The sequence below is a fragment of the Pan troglodytes genome, chromosome 9 (assembly GCF_028858775.2).
Source record: "Pan troglodytes isolate AG18354 chromosome 9, NHGRI_mPanTro3-v2.0_pri, whole genome shotgun sequence".
NCBI classification, from domain to species: domain Eukaryota; kingdom Metazoa; phylum Chordata; class Mammalia; order Primates; family Hominidae; genus Pan; species Pan troglodytes.
The window spans coordinates 91966418-91982656 of record NC_072407.2 but is presented as its reverse complement, the minus strand read 5'-3'; the positions used below and the strand labels follow the sequence as shown (position 1 = coordinate 91982656).

The 16239-nt window shown below is 38.4% G+C and overlaps 1 protein-coding gene and 1 pseudogene across 1 annotated transcript; one reads left to right on the top strand and one right to left on the bottom strand.

Annotated features, from left to right (window-relative positions):
• Positions 1–192: 192 nt before the first annotated feature.
• Positions 193–8654, top strand: LOC129136368 (tripartite motif-containing protein 51). Its single transcript, XM_016921772.4, has 7 exons — positions 193–317; positions 2340–2754; positions 3038–3133; positions 4945–5175; positions 5894–5916; positions 6868–6965; positions 8062–8654. Exons 2-7 carry the CDS (start codon positions 2344–2346, stop codon positions 8652–8654), a joined length of 1452 nt encoding a protein of 483 aa, XP_016777261.4. The 5' UTR covers positions 193–317; positions 2340–2343.
• Positions 8655–9361: 707 nt separating this feature from the next.
• Positions 9362–10952, bottom strand: LOC129136367 (ankyrin repeat domain-containing protein 33B-like; annotated as a pseudogene).
• Positions 10953–16239: the final 5287 nt, after the last annotated feature.

Here is a 16239-nt window from a genome sequence, read left to right as displayed (position 1 = left end):
AGTGTGACGCTAATTTAATCAGTGATGAAAAGGCATGTACTAAATATTGCATAAACCTAATCATCTCTGCTGTCTCCACCTTTCTTAATACCCTAAATATCACTAAAGAGGTGGGTGTGGTTTTCAAAGATTCACATAAGAGGAAGTAGAAGAGACAAGCTCCTATTTCTCCAGAGGAGGACAGCACTTAGAGTTAACTGCATTCAGGTGACCTCTGAAAGTCAACTCTGCAAGGAATGAGCTCCTGATCTTGGGGAGTACTTAAAAGAATTTTTTCTTGGAAGAATTACTGCAGGAAACATTCATAGAACTTTGGGGTAAGTGAAACTTATATGGAGAAAATTATTTCTCTCTTCCTTTAAAATAGTAAATTACAGTGATAAAAATATCTAACTGACTAAACTTACTTAATGATCTTATTTGTAATTCATAGTATTGCTATTCATTTTATGACATGAGGTTATTAATTGTTGTCATTTTATGTGTTCCAAAAGTGTTTAATATATTTTTGAAAAATTTTAGATATCTAGTGTTTGCTGCAATAGATTTGCATGCATCATGAATATATGGAATTCACATTAAAGCATATATATGTGTACTGCATGTACTAATATTGGTACACTTAATTAAGTAAAAAAGGATAATTATTGAATACTGTAAATGTTGTACTTTCATAACCTTAAGCTTTTAGACATGATTTTAAGTTACTGAGGCAATGATGAGTTAAAAATGGTGATACTAAAGGAAATAAGAATGCTCTCCAAAATGCCCTAGCTTAGAAATCAAAACACAATTGTTTAGCAGATAACTGTATAAGGAATGATTTGATCCTTGATACTAGTTGTCATTTTAATTGAGGCTTACCTCAGATGAAACTATGAAAAATTCCTTGAAATGGCTCAGATGACCTCTGAAAAAGATTTGCAATTCTTAAATTTTCACTGTTGGCACTTAAATTCAGCAGTGTTTAGTAAAAGAGAGTAAGGTAAAGGACTTCAAACTGCCAAGGCAAAGATTACAGTTTTTATTGGTCAGGGTTCTCCAGAGAGACAGAAACATAGGTTGTGTACATAACTATATATATATACCAGAAATACTTACAATTGTGGTACAACTGCCTATCGTATACCATACAGGTTTATAGCCTAGGAACAATATGCTATACTGTATAACATTGGTGTGTAGTAGGCTATACCATCTAGGTTTGTGTAAGTGTACCCTATGATGTTCAAACAATAAGGAGACTGTCTAATGCGTCCCTCAGATCATATATCTGTCCTCACTCTACACATGACACTGTACAGGAGAGGAAGTCCACTAGGGAAATTTGTTCCCTTGATTATGGAGTCTGAGAAGTTGAACATAGGCTGTCATTAAGGTAGTATCCTGGAGATACCAATATCCTGGCTGAGTTAGAATAAGCTTCAGGAGAAAGAGAGGAAACGGCCCTCTCTCTGCCCTTTATCTTCAGTCTGAGCTACCAGCTGATTGGATAGTGTACACCCACATTGAGGGCTGCTGTTCCCCACTCAGCTCACAAACTTACATGTCTCTCTGGAAACACCTTCACAGACTCACCCAGAGATAATGCTTTACCAATTCTCCATGTATTATTTAATCCAGTCAAGTCAACACCTAAAATTAACCATAATACCATAGTAATATAATTATATATATTTCAGTTTTTAAAAAACTGACTGTATGTCAGTTCATAGTTGGAGTAGCCCAAAGAAGAAGTTAATTTAAGCCATAAGAAAAATAAACCCAATATTTTTCATTATTTGTTTTATCTCCTAGTGATCCTAGACTGGTTTAATTGCTGTCTTTTTGTTTATCTGGTCGGTTGGTTTGTTCTGGGGTTGTTTTTGTTTTAAAGAGCCGGCTTCTGGGTCCCTCTCTCTAAAAATATGTCATAGCGCCCTCTGACCATCTTCTCATGTTTTGTTACCCAATGTAGGTTTTCTACTCCTCTCCCATAGTCATTTAGTAGTTATTTGAAAGAGAAATAGGGAGAAGCATGTTTTATTCTAGACCACTTAAGATTAAAACCCGAGTTTCATATCGACATCCAGGGAATAGGTTTTTGAACAGATTTGCATTATGTTATGGGCAGGAACTAGGAGTAGAAGAGGTTGTGAGTCATCTAGTCAGTAGTGTCTGCTAAGAAGCCTAAGGACTCTCTTTGTGTATGAATTTTTCATTTTTGTTACAGAGGAAATAGTTTGTTCCACTTTAATGAGCACTGTCAAGAAGAAAATACAGCTACCACATATCACCACATGTTCACAGATTTTCACCAACCCAGACCCCAAAATGACATGCTGCTCTTTCTTCTTCAGAAACATGAATTCTGGAATCTTGCAAGTCTTCCAGAGGGCACTCACCTGTCCCATCTGCATGAACTACTTCATACACCCAGTCACCATAGACTGTGGGCACAGCTTTTGCCGGCCCTGTTTCTACCTCAACTGGCAAGACATGGCAGTTCTTGCTCAGTGCTCTAAATGCAAGAAGACAATACGGCAGAGAAACCTCAAAACTGACATTTGTTTGAAGAACATGGCTTCCACTGCCAGAAAAGCCAGCCTCCGGCAATTCCTTAGCTCTGAGGAGCAAATATGTGGGATGCACAGAGAGGCAAAGAAGATGTTCTGTGAAGTGGACAAGAGCCGGCTCTGTTGGCTGTGCTCCAACTCTCAGGAGCACCGGAATCACAGACACTGTCCCATTGAGTGGGCTGCTGAGGAACGCCGGGTAAGTGATGCCTCTGAAGATCTATTTCTATACAGGACACATGAAATTCTTGTAAGTCTATTTCCTTGGAGATTGGATGATGCCATCTCTGTGTCCCCTTAAGCATGTCTGTTATGAGCTTCCTTGACTTCACACCTCTCAGATTTGACAAACATGAGGGGAAACAAAGCAAACTCTATTTTCTGTGGGCTAATTTGTCTCTCATTTTGGGTCCTTCGTATATCAGAGTGTGAGTGATACTTTATTGTCCTCACTTGTGCTTCAATTCATGGCTCTTTTGCAGGAGGAGCTCCTAAAAAAAATGCAGTCTTTATGGCAAAAAGCTTGTGAAAATCTCAGAAACCTGAACACAGAAACCACCAGAACCAGATGCTGGAAGGTTAGTACCGTATTACTCTACCTTCTGCAGGAACTTATAGTGAACAAATGGGTGACTCTTAAAATAGGAACTTGATCTCAACCCATAATGTTTCTGGAATTCAATAAACAAGGAAAAAACACTTGAGAAAAAAAACACCGTAATTTTTTATATAAGTTAGTGTGACTCTTTGGTAGGATGTCTAATCAGACCACAGATGTTACCCAAGCATGCTCATCTGTTTCCATACAAACCTATAGCAATACCCCAACAAATACAAGAAACTGGGCCATTTCACACTGTTCCCAATGGGCTGCCTGGATAAATTCTGGATACAAGTGTTATTTGTCAGTCATGGAAATTTCAGGTGACCCTTCTAAGGCTGAGTCAGTATGAATTTGAATCCTGGTGGGCAAGTATATTGAAATGTGAGCTAAATTTCAGGCAGAAGGAGCAAGAGCGCAACCTTAGGGAAAGCATGAAATTAAATATCAGCGCTAATTAATATTGAATAAGTCATAACACATAATGGGAAAAGTGGCGAGAAATGTAGACTTGTGTCTTGATGAAGACATAAATATGTGAGAAATATGGGAACTAGTATTTAATATAAGGAGAACTCTAAGGACTTGAGAAAAATTCTAGAAATGATTTTCTCTTTGTGGATGTTTATATTGAGGGTATGATATCTAATATTAATTCATTAATTTATTCTAATATTAATTCATTGAAAGATATTTTATGAGTACCTAGTCTATGTCAAATATCAACTTAGAAAATTAAGGAGTAAAGAAGAAAGAAAACACACAAATCTTGCAATGGAAATGGGAAAAGCAAATGGTCACCATGCAGATATGTGAAGTACATGATGTGTTAGAGTGTAGTAGTGTCTTTGGAGAATAATCAAGCAGGAAAGTAGAAAAGGAGCACAGAGGCCAGGGACTGGGGCTGAGGGTTTGAGTTTTAAATAGGGTGGTCAGAAAAAAGGCTCATGGAAAAATTCGCACTGAAACAAAATCTTGATCAGGAGGAAATATACATATCCTCCTGTTTGCCTTCCTCTTCCTCATAAATATATGAATATATACGTGTATCTGGGTGTTGGTATATATATATATATATGGATATATTTGAGGAATATATATATACACACACAGATACACGTATATATTCCTCATATATCCATATATACCTATATTTGAGAAATATATATATGAGTACATATATGAGAAATATGTATATCTATATATGAAAATAATTCTAGGTATAGAAAACAGCATGTGCAGTAATATTTAATTTGCATTTATTTGGGGGTTTGAGGAACCACAAAGAAGTCCATGTTGCCGATTAGTGTGAGTTTGGAAGAGAATAAATGAAACCTTATTAGAATATGTTATGCTGGGTGAAATGCGTTGAGTTGACAATGGTAGTCTGGGTCATGTCATCATTTGTCATATAATGGTTTTACATAACTTGCCCCAATTCTCCAAAGTAGAAATAATGGTTTCTTACCTAGTCAATATAACTCGATAGTTTGATTCTTAAGCAAGAACTGTGTTTTCTTTCTATAAATGTGGTGTGGAAGAGAGAAATCCATTTTTATATAACTATCTTAGAAAGCATTTTATCATTAATCAAGTAAAAGTAACTGGGCAGAAACAACTATGTTGATATTAGTACAGAAAAAAAAGGAAAGGAATAAAATTTTGTGGAATCTGAGAATTGACAAGATTGAGGATTAAAATATTGGGTGTTCAGAATGCTAAGAGGAATCAGTGAAATTCAAGAGAAGATGGATAAAACATTTCTATTTTGACTAATTGTCACTGCAGGATTATGTGAGTTTTAGGATAGAAGCAATCAGAGCTGAATATCAGAAGATGCCTGCATTTCTCCATGAAGAAGAGCAACATCACTTGGAGAGGCTGCGAAAGGAGGGCGAGGACATTTTTCAGCAACTCAATGAAAGCCAAGCCAGAATGGAACATTCCAGGGAGCTTTTAAGAGGAATGTATGAGGATCTGAAGCAAATGTACCATAAAGCAGATGTGGAGCTACTCCAGGTACGGACTGACCATGGGGTATCATGATGTTGAACATTCACATACATGGGTGTTTTTCCTCTCTCATGAAATCCGTCTCCCCCTTCACTTCCATTATTTGTTTCCAAAAACACAATTCGATAACTAATGCTACTTGGTTGGGAAGGTATAGCCTCTCCTAGTGATTCTACTAGACCGAAGGTCCCTCCTACTTTATCCACCAGCAACAAAACTTTGCAGAATGGCTAAGGTAACAGACAGCCCCAAGAAATATTTCCCATCAAAAGTCAGTGATTTATTTAGGATTTTTGAAAGTGGATAAAATGAGAAGTGATTCATTGGCATTTAGGCTAATTTGGAGACATGGCATGATGGAGAAGTTGGGGAATCTAGGATCACACTAATATTATTTTGGGGTCCGCTCATTTTGGTAACAGGGCTTAGGGAAGATGACTGAGTAGCTTCTTTATGGTTACCACAGAGCATAGACTCTGTGGGCCTCCCTCCTCTCCCTTCACTTGTAAAGAGAATGTCTTCAAGACTTAGACTTTATCAGGACATTAATTCATGACGTATGATAGACTGGGATTTTCATGAGAAAAGAAACAGAAAATGCTTTCCAGGAGGGAACATTGTAGGAAAATATCTTCAGAAACTGTCTCCAAATCTCACACTGAACTTAGTGGAAGATGCATCTTGTGGAAAGCACTAAGCCTTTCTATTTTTTTTTTTTTTACAGGCTTTTGGAGACATATTACACAGGTAAGTGCATACCAAGATTTTAGCAGATGCTTTCAGTTTCCACAAATATCAAGCAGGAACTTTGATATTGACGGTATAATGGATTCAGAGAGTGATACTGCCTTGTGCTGGTTGTACTTTCTCCATCCCCCACCCCCATGTAGTCATCTATTTTGTTGCCATACTCAGTGACTTTATTAAGCAGCTCAATGAAAGTTCTGCAAAACCAAAAAATAAATAAATACATAAATAAAACAAAAAATAAATAAATGAAAGAAAAATGAAGGAAGTGAGCATCTCTATTCCTAATTTCCTTTTTATTGCTCAAAAGCCTTCATATTTGAAAGAGAAAATATTACATTGACTACATGGCTACAAAGTCAACCAGGGGAAGCCAGAGAGAAAAGGGGAAAGTATTTTAGCAGTGAAAAGTGTTGATGATTTCTAGTTTATATTTAAATATATAATTCTGAAAAATGGATGAAACAAACTATTTGGAATGTTTGAACTGTGTAGGCCTCCAGAGAACCTCAACTATAAAAGGCAGATCTCCCTGCCTGGAGCAAGTTTCAACACCCTGGCCTTGAGAAGGAAGCAACAGATGCAGCAGTCTTAAAAATAACCCCACTTTTCCAGACAGTGATTTCCGGAATTTCTGGTGAGGTCTGGAACCCAGAATTTCATTTTTCAATATTCTCCCAGTCTTAAGACTAATGATCCTTACTAATTTGGAGCAATACGAAGAAAGATCCGAATGAATTCTCAGTCAGATAGACTTTTCCATCGTGCTTGAAAATCAGGAACTGTGAATAAGAATGAATTTGAAAAAGAAAATGATAATTTTGGAATTAGCAAATGTGTGGGTTAAAGGGATTCTCATGAAATGTCTTTTAAATAAAAGTGGTGATTTTTATGTATTTTTTTTTTTTTTTTTTGGCTGTAGATGTGGTAACTGTATCTTTCTCCTTGCAGGTATGAGTCCCTGCTGCTGCAAGTGTCTGAGCCTGTGAATCCAGAGCTCAGTGCAGGGCCCATCACTGGACTGCTGGACAGGCTCAGTGGATTCAGAGGTGAGTGTCAGCCCATTGACAGAATTCCCACGGTGTATTACTTCTTGTTAGAATCATGGGGGTAACATTTTACCCTTCATCAAATCTTTATTTCACTTCAGCAGGAAGTGAACCGTATGACTATGCAACCCTTTTATATCTGTGTTTCTATTTATAGTCCAATTTATAACATGAAGAGTAAAACATAGTGAAAAACAAATATGTTCTGGGCTCACATGTATAGAGTTATATATTGGGTAAATGGAATGACATAAGAAATAAAAAATTGAATAAATGGAACAATGCTCAGAAGGAAGCGTAATAATCCAAGGTTACATAAAAATTTTACATTTCTTTACTGTATTTCATTTGAATTGTTAAACACATTTCATTGGAGAATAGAGTTCACTGCAGTTTGTTGGAGTATTTGTACTTTCTTACAATAAATATATATTATTGATATAATGTAAAATGTTGACTTAACATGTAAAAAGAAAGAAGACATTATAATGTAAATAGGAAGTAAAAATGGAAATGATAATTTCAGTTTAGTTACAACATGAAGAGCTACGTGTAAAATCTAAAATTCGGTTTCAGTCTAGAGCTAGCAGGGATGTCCGCAAAGTGACTGGTAAAAGATTTTGCAAAAATCTGCCTTAAATTACCACTTATAATTTGAACATATGGACTTTTATCCAGTTATCTAGAGCGGTGCTTGAGGAAGCTAAAATCTTCCCATTCTTGCCAAAATTATATCGCTAGTATTTAAGAACAAGAAATATTTTAATAATAATGACCTTGATAGCTAAAGGGCATTCAGGGCATAAAATATTTCACTTTTACATTGGAGATTGGATTAAAACAGGCTGGTCTTGTATTCGACTCTCAATTTTTAAGTTTTCAATAAATTTTCAATGTCTGTTTTTAGGGTTTTGTTCTTCCTATAGAGAATATTAATCATCCTTATACTTTATTAAATGTTGTAGTCACAATTCTCCTGTCCTTGTAACTTCAGATTTCTTGGTAAAGTAAACTCTTGGTAGAACAACTTTTCCCTCAAGAATTCTAATTTCTATTAATTACATGTATCTATAGTTTTTAAAAATTATTTTTGCAGTTGATTTTACTCTGCAGCCTGAAAGAACCAATAGTCATATCTTCCTGTATGGAGATTTGAGAAGCATGAATGTTGGATGTGACCCTCAAGATGATCCCGATATCACTGCAAAATCTGAATGTTTTCTTGAATGGGGGGCTCAGGCTTTCACATCTGGGAAATATTATTGGGAAGTTCACGTGGGGGACTCTTGGAATTGGGCTTTTGGTGTCTGTAACAATTATTGGAAAGAGAAGAGACAGAATGACAAGATAGATGGAGAGGAGGGACTCTTTCTTCTTGGATGTGTTAAGGAGGACACTCATTGCAGTCTCTTTACCACCTCCCCACTTGTGGTGCAATATGTTCCAAGACCTACCAGCACAGTAGGATTATTCCTGGATTGTGAAAGTAGAACCATGAGCTTTGTTGATGTTGATCAAAGTTCCCTGATATACACCATCCCTAATTGCTCCTTCTCACCTCCTCTCAGGCCTATCTTTTGCTGTAGTCACTTCCGACCAGAGAAAAGTCAGAAATGTGTCTATATGCTCTGGGAACCTGTTTATCCCAGAAAGCCCTCTTTTTCGCACCTCATCAAACAGGACAAATAAGTTACATTTAATGTCTTTAGTTGCATTCTAATGTCATCAAAACTCATTTATAGTGTTTCTATTAAATATGGTGAAAACACTAAAACCATGTGTATTGGTTCCTTTTTAAATCATTTTTGGAAAATCATTACCCATGATGTATGGCATAGAATATATTCTCTGGTTTTTAATTATTTCTGAATGTCACAAAGTGAAATAATAGATGACAGAGTTGTCTAAATGAAGTTAAAACCAATGGAAGAAAGTAGAGATCTTGGGCTTCATGAAAAAACTTGGAGTAAAAAGACTCAATGGTAACCTGGAAATATTTTCTTTCTCTTCATCTAACAATATTATACTTATCCATGTGTTTTATTTATGAACCTATACTTTGAGGTAATCTTATTTGACCTCCTATGCTGTGCTTATCTTTGTAAATCTCATCTTATATACAAAATGCTCATGCATTATTAGAGTGCTGTTCTACAGTGAAATTTACAAGGGGATCAGGACAATGCTGGATCAATTAAATACTCAAATGGACATACTGAATACTGACCCCTACCTCAAACCATACACAGTGCATTTCCACATGGATTCATGTTCTGAAGGTGAAGGGAACACAATAAAATATTCTCACACAGAAAGATTTCCTAACCAGGACAAAAAAGTAACAATTAAGAAGAAAAATTTAGTTAGTTTGTATCAAAAATGACGACTTCTGTGTTTCAAAATACACCATCCAAGAATTCAAATGCAAACCAAGAGTGGAGAAAAATATTTATCCCAACATATATGCAATAAAATACAATACATGTGATCAATGAATGTAATAAACAAAAGAAAATGAACCCAATATAAAATTGGGAAAATATTTGAACAGCCGGCCTCTGGGGCTGGAAGGTGGGCGCGGGCGACTTGCTGAGGCGGACCCGGGGCACTACCACGCCGGGCCGCAAACTGCTCCGCCGCAGGGGCTGCAGGGGCAGGAGGCTGGCCTTCCGCGGGGCGGGGTCGCCAGAGCCCCAGAACCGTGGCAGCGGGGCAGGTGGGAGGCCGGCTCTTAGGGAGCCCTCCCGAGAGCCCGCGGCCTCTGGGCAGGGCGGCTTGTGCTGCTCTGCGCTCTCCGCTTCGCCCGCCTCCTGCGCCTGCCTCCCCACCCCCAGCCGCGCCGCCAGAACTTCCTGAGCCGCCAGGATTTCCTGCACCGCCAGCCGCCTCTTCCCCACGCACAGGGAGCTCTGGGGACACACGGTCTGGCACGCGAGGGCCACGGCGGGGCTGTTAGAGGCTGGTGGTCATCCTGACCATGTGGTCCAGGGCGCCCTGGTCCTCCGGGCCACGCACGGAGCGCGGCGTCAGCCTGGACAGCTCGCAGTCCCCGAGCCTCTGCAGGCAGTTCTTCGAGCCCTCGGGCTTCCGCACCCTCTCGTGGAGCGGAGGCAGCTCAAGCTGGTACTTTTTCCCCAGCCGCTCCTGGCAGGGGCGCTCCAGGAGCCTCTGCATGAGACGGACGTGTAAGTGGCCACTCCTCTGGCGACATCCCACGGCGGGGGCCCTCGCGTGGACACCCGCCCCTGCTATTTCAGGGCTCGGATGCGATCGGTTCGACCCTGCATGGCGGCTTTCAACCCGAACGCGTCCATCCTTCAAGGTCAAGACCCAGGACATAGTTGAGCAAGTAGTTGGTGATGATAGCGTTCCCTGACTGGGCCAGAACAGCCTCTTTAGTAAAACAGCGCAGGAAAGTCATGAAACAGATGCTCAGCTCCTTTCTTCATTTTCACTTTAATTCCGTGATGCCTCTGTGTCCGTCTGACGACATCTCTCCTGGGGTCTGGGACTCTGCTGGTCTTCAGTGCCTACTGAGAAGGGTTCCTGGCCATCATCAGGCATGAAAACCTCAAAGCCCTCCTTCCTCAACGTGGGATCCCTGGGCCAGCGGCATCAGCCTCACCAGGAAACCTGTTCTTCTGCTCATTCTTGGGCCCCACCCCAGGCCTATTCAAAGAAAGACTCCAGGGCAGGGCTTGGCAGCCTGTGTTTCCACCAGATCTGTGTTAAAGCTCAAATGAACCAGCCCAGGTGATGCTGACGCAGGAAGCTCAAGGCTGAGAGTCAGTGTCTAAGGCAACTGTGTCCATGGGGCCAGGGGCAGCTCCTGCCTGTGCAGCTATGATTAGGGTTGCGTTCCCCTCCCTGTCCTGCCAGTTGACTTTAATGTGGGGGCACTCAGCTAAGGCCACCACGGTATATCCACAAAGCCGTGGTAGCAGGCGACATTAAGGCCGGTCTAGCCATTGTGGTCAGTCTCCTGCGCCTTCTCAACGCTCACCCCCCGCCGCACCAACGTCTGCAGCAGTCTCACGCCTCCAGGACGCCCTCCTCCAGGACGCTCTCCACGCCCTCGACGCCGTGCTCCTCCTCCTCCTGGAAAGGGTAGAAAAGAGTCGTCCCAGGCGATGCTGCGGATGTCGGGCAGACTGGAGAAGTCCTGGAACTCTTTGTAGTCAGCGCGGTCCTCCTCGACCTGTGTGCCTAGGAGTGGGGACGGCGGTGGCGGGGTCATGCAGCGCGCCCCGCCACCCTGCAGCTGGGTCCCAGCCAGCAGCACCACGCCGGGGGCCGGAGGCGTGGGCGGGAGGCCGAGGCTCTGTCCCGGAAAGCCTGGTGCGCGCCAAGGTCCCTGCTTCTTGCTTCTGCGTCCCCAGGGAAGCCCTAGCTCCCGCCCCCAGCCCGGTGGAAACCTCCCTTCTTTTACATTGTTAAGTTTGTTTTTATTTCAATTTTTTAGGACATTGATAAAATCACTTTCAGATTTTTGAGATTAAAAATTAAATAATTTTCAAGTTTACCCTTTTTAAAATGTTTCACTATTTTAATACTTTTATTTTTTGTATATTTTAATTATTGTAATTTATATCTTCAATTATTAGGGAAGAATTTTAGGAAAGTCTTTTCACATAATAAAGTCTAAGTAATTAACTATTATTTATTCTCTCCTCTATCTCAAATACGTACTTTAACCTTTTAGAACACTTTATGTTTTGAGACTCTTGTTACTTAGGTGACATTTTAACTATTATTCTTCACTCTTCTACCGAATTTTTAATGTCATTCAAAGGGTACATCTTTCTATAGTGAGAATTAAACATAGTTCTCAAAAATATTCTCAAGTATTAGGAATTTCACCTTCCAATGGCATGTTAAGTATGTTCTCCTTCCCTTCTAATGCATATTCCCCACCCCCCCGCCCCCTGCTAATTTTGTATTTTAAGTAAAGACAAAGTTTTACCATGTTGAACAGGCCAGTCTTGAACTCTTGACCTCAAGTGAGCCACCTGCCTAGGCCTCCCAAAATGCTGGGATTACAAAAACAGCAACTAAATGCTGGAAAGGTGACTGGGAACTTGTCTAGAGTCTCCATTGATTATCCTCCTCATAACAAGGCAGAAAGCCTTCCTCAGAATTATCTGGACTGACATTACTCATTGTCCAGACCTGTTAACAGACTCCTGGAACCAGAGCTGTGAGTCTCAAATGTGCTCCTTCAATAATGCAGTAGAAGGCCTGAGTTTCCACATAGTGGTATCCTTGAATGCCTGGAGACTTTTAAGGCATAAGAACGTACTGATCCTATGAACTGTATGTTTTGTAAAATCTCAGGTTATGTGAGGTGTTTGGACAAATTAAGTTTCAGGGTGATATCCACTATTGAGACAGAAAATGAGTCTAAAGAATTAAGACCTCAAAGTCCAGAATGAGAAAAAATTGTTTTGCTTAGAGCCTCCTTATAATTGTCTTACTTGTTTTATAGATATAAGCACTAGAGGACAAGCTCTACCTGATATGGCTGGCCTAGACATATGCAGATTCATTAGTTGTAGAAGAAAGAATTATACCTTTCAGGTAAAATGGCTACAAAAAATAATTAGTTGCTGTTTTTGAGACAAGTTCTCACTCTGTCACCCAGGCTGGAGTGCAATGGCACAATCAGAACTCACTGCAGTTTTATAGTCCTGGACTCAAGCAATCCTCCCAACTCAGCCTCCTGAGAAGCTGGGACAACAGGTGCACACCACCACTCAAGGCTAATTTTCTGTTTATTTTTTGGTAGAGATAAGGTCTTACTATATTGCCCAGGCTGATCTCAAACTCCTGGCCTCCAGTGATTTTTCTGCCTTGGCTTGCCAAAGCACTGGGATTATAAGTATGGCCACTGTAACCAGCTTTAGATCAATTTTATTTAATACAGATAGCTTCCCAATTAAAAATATTTTATTAGAATTCTCTTAATTCAGCAAAGCAATGTTATTACTGACCCAGTCTTCACTTATTTTCAGCTTACATGCAGGAACAAAATTACCTTTATTTTTAAATTTGTTTTATTTTATATTTTCAAGGTGCACAATATGTTGTTTTGAGATACATGTGCATAAGGAAATGATTACTATAATGAAGAAAATTAACAAATCGATCATATCACTTAGCTCTGCTTCTTTTTTATGATAAGAACATCAAAAATCTAGTCCCTCAGAATATTTCCCAAAAACAATACAAGATTATCTATTATACCTACAGGTTGTACATCAGATTCATTTATTCTACATTACTGCACCTTTACAACTTTTGCCCTTCATTTACCTATTTTCTTCCCACCAATGTAACCACCTTTTTTAATGTATTAAACTTATAAAAATAGATTTCAAATATGAGTGGGACCATGAAGTATTTTTCTCTGTGTGTCTGTCTTATTTCACTTAGGAAACCTACCATTTACATGTCTCCTAAATTTAGTACAGAAATAAAGTGCTAGTCAAGAATGTGTCTCCGTTTTGTTAGATTAATTTTTTTCCAAGTTATCCTCTTTATCAATTTTTACTTCTTGTATTATAGAAGAGTGAAAATTCTTGTATTAAAAAAAACTGTAACCAGGCTATTGATAAATAACTTCCTTTAGGGATAAAAATCTCAGGAAGTTCAAGATTTATGTATTAATGATTGACAATGTTCTTAGTGGTCTCTCTTTGATTTATTTCAATTGTAAGTAATTCTTGCTGATATTCTAACATAAATTCTGACAGGTGAAGAGAATAAATAAAGTAAGTATCTCTAGGAGAATCAATACAATAAGATTATCTTGGTTAAATGGCTAAGAAAATATGGTAAATAGACACAAAAACTGTTTCATTATCCAAAATCAGAGTCAAATACTAAGTGATCATAAAGTAGCTAATTCTGTCTTTCTGCCAAAGTGAATCTGAGCTAAATTAGAAGAATGTCAGGAATAATTTTTCCTTGAAATCTAGCAACAAATAATGTAATTAAATTATGAGGCTTTGACTGTTGCATAGAGTTTTAGCATCAACAGAAAAGCTCACAAAACATAGGTGAAAATCAAAAAGGAGTGCTGGGTTGGAGCCCTAAGGTGAGTAATTTTATCATCTCAGATCACTTGGAAAAAAGCAGCGAGTCCAAAAGAAGCTGGTGATAAGCTTTCTGTCTGCTAACCCCTAATGTTCTGCATGAAATATGTGGAGGCAGAAGAGAGACAGTTTATTATAGTCTACGTGGTATAGAGTGAAGGAATAAGAGAATATTTCTGATAAGTATTTTCAAAATTTGGAGAATCATTCCTATCCAAATCATTCATTTAAGGGACTAAAATACAAATAAGAAGTTTCTTGCCACACAACCCTCAGCTAGCCAGGCTCTGAAAAGGACAACGCTGGACACCTCGACAGTGGTAAAAAGCAGGGTTTACTCACTCTTGAATAACTAAGAACTGGTGCTAACCTTAGGCAGCAGCTTATCTATTTGGTTGAGGTTCAGCTTTGTTTCATTGAACAAATCTCTTGGCTTATTTTCAGTTGTGCCAGTCATTTAATTTGTTTTCTGAATCAAATGATAAGAATAAATACGGTTTAGAGTGTAAACAGCATTCCCAGATACATTACAACTTGGTGTCCCATCTGCCTAATTTTGGAGCTATAGGACGGGAATAAAAGCATTGTGAGGAACACCAGGTGCTTTCCTTAAAGGCAAATACTCTTGTCCCTCCTACTTTTCTTCCGGCTTTCCTGCTGCATGGGACATGGCAATAAATGGGAGTTTCCTGCACACAGAGATAAAATTCACTTGTTGAAGATGTCAGTCTTCTTCTTGACCAACTCCTATATTGGTACAAACATGTGAGAGAAATGCACCTTCTGAATCATTTCAAATTCGTGGTCTTTGTTAGAGCACATAAGCCGGTGCGCTAGGAGATGTAGCTATTACATTCTATTATAGAATTTTCCATTCTCTATCATCTGGATTCTTATTTAAAATGTAACCAAAGTTTGTTCTTTCTACTGCATAAGAAGGTTTATACCACTTTATGCTTAGCAAGTAATTAAATTTATATGTCAGTTTAAATAAGGACAGCCTCTATTATTCTAAGTCCTGTTCCTGTTCCCCATCATCTTATATAGGAACCTTCCTCTTTCAATAGTTTATATTAAAAAACCTAAGACAATTGAAATCAACCCTGTAAAAATTATGCTACAATTATTTTAAACCCTAACATAATAGTGTTATCTTTGATATGAATCTGAAAATCAATTTATTTCTTATCTTTTGATAGATATTCATTAGTATGTTCTGTCCTATTTTGTTACTTATATTTTGGAAAAGTTTCTTAATGTTAGAATAGTATTTATACATATTAACTCCTCTACTTATCCATTTACTTATCTTATTTACTGTGTAATCTATTATAAAAATTGCATTGAATAATTGTAATATATTAGCAAAGAAGACAAATACTGCCATTGCCCCCTTGGAATTTTCAATCTGGTAGTAATAAGTATAAGAGTTTTCTCAGTATTATAACCTGATATAATATATTCAGAGAAGATGTAATAGCAGAGCAACCCAGCACTGAAAAACTGTTGTATGAGCTGAAATGTGATTAATAACTAGAATGTTGAGAAATAATAAAGTCTGTGAGGTCAACTTAACTTGCTCAGACTTAAAAAGAAAATAAGCGCTCTTTTTATTCTTTGTAAGATAAGATATCCACCACTTCATTATTCTACCCCAGCCTGGTTCAAATATACAACTAAGACAAATGATTTACAGCGTGTACAAACTGAAAACATACTCTCTGAAAAAGAAATCAGATTAAAAAAAGAACGTACATTGTATGATTTTATTTACCTGAATGAAAAAACATAAAAAGTAGATTAAGTGCTGTCAAGGAATGGGGGAGGGTGAAAGGAGAATTAATGTTAATGTGTATTGGGATTCTTCTGGAAGTGATAAAAGTGCACAGGCAGTAGAGCTCTGATGACTGCTCAAGTGTGATATACTAACAATCTCTGAATTAAATACATTAGAACATGACTTTCACAGTAAATGAATGAATCTCAACAAAACTAGTACAAAAAAAAAACCATTATTGATATTCTAGTAAAGATTCCACAATCACTTATTAATTAAAATAATTTAATTAACAAAAGTACACATTCAAGGTGGTTATCCCATTTACAACCATATAGTAATTACATTCCGTGAAGTTACAATGAGCTCACAGGCTCTCACACATAGTGTCTTAGGACAGTAT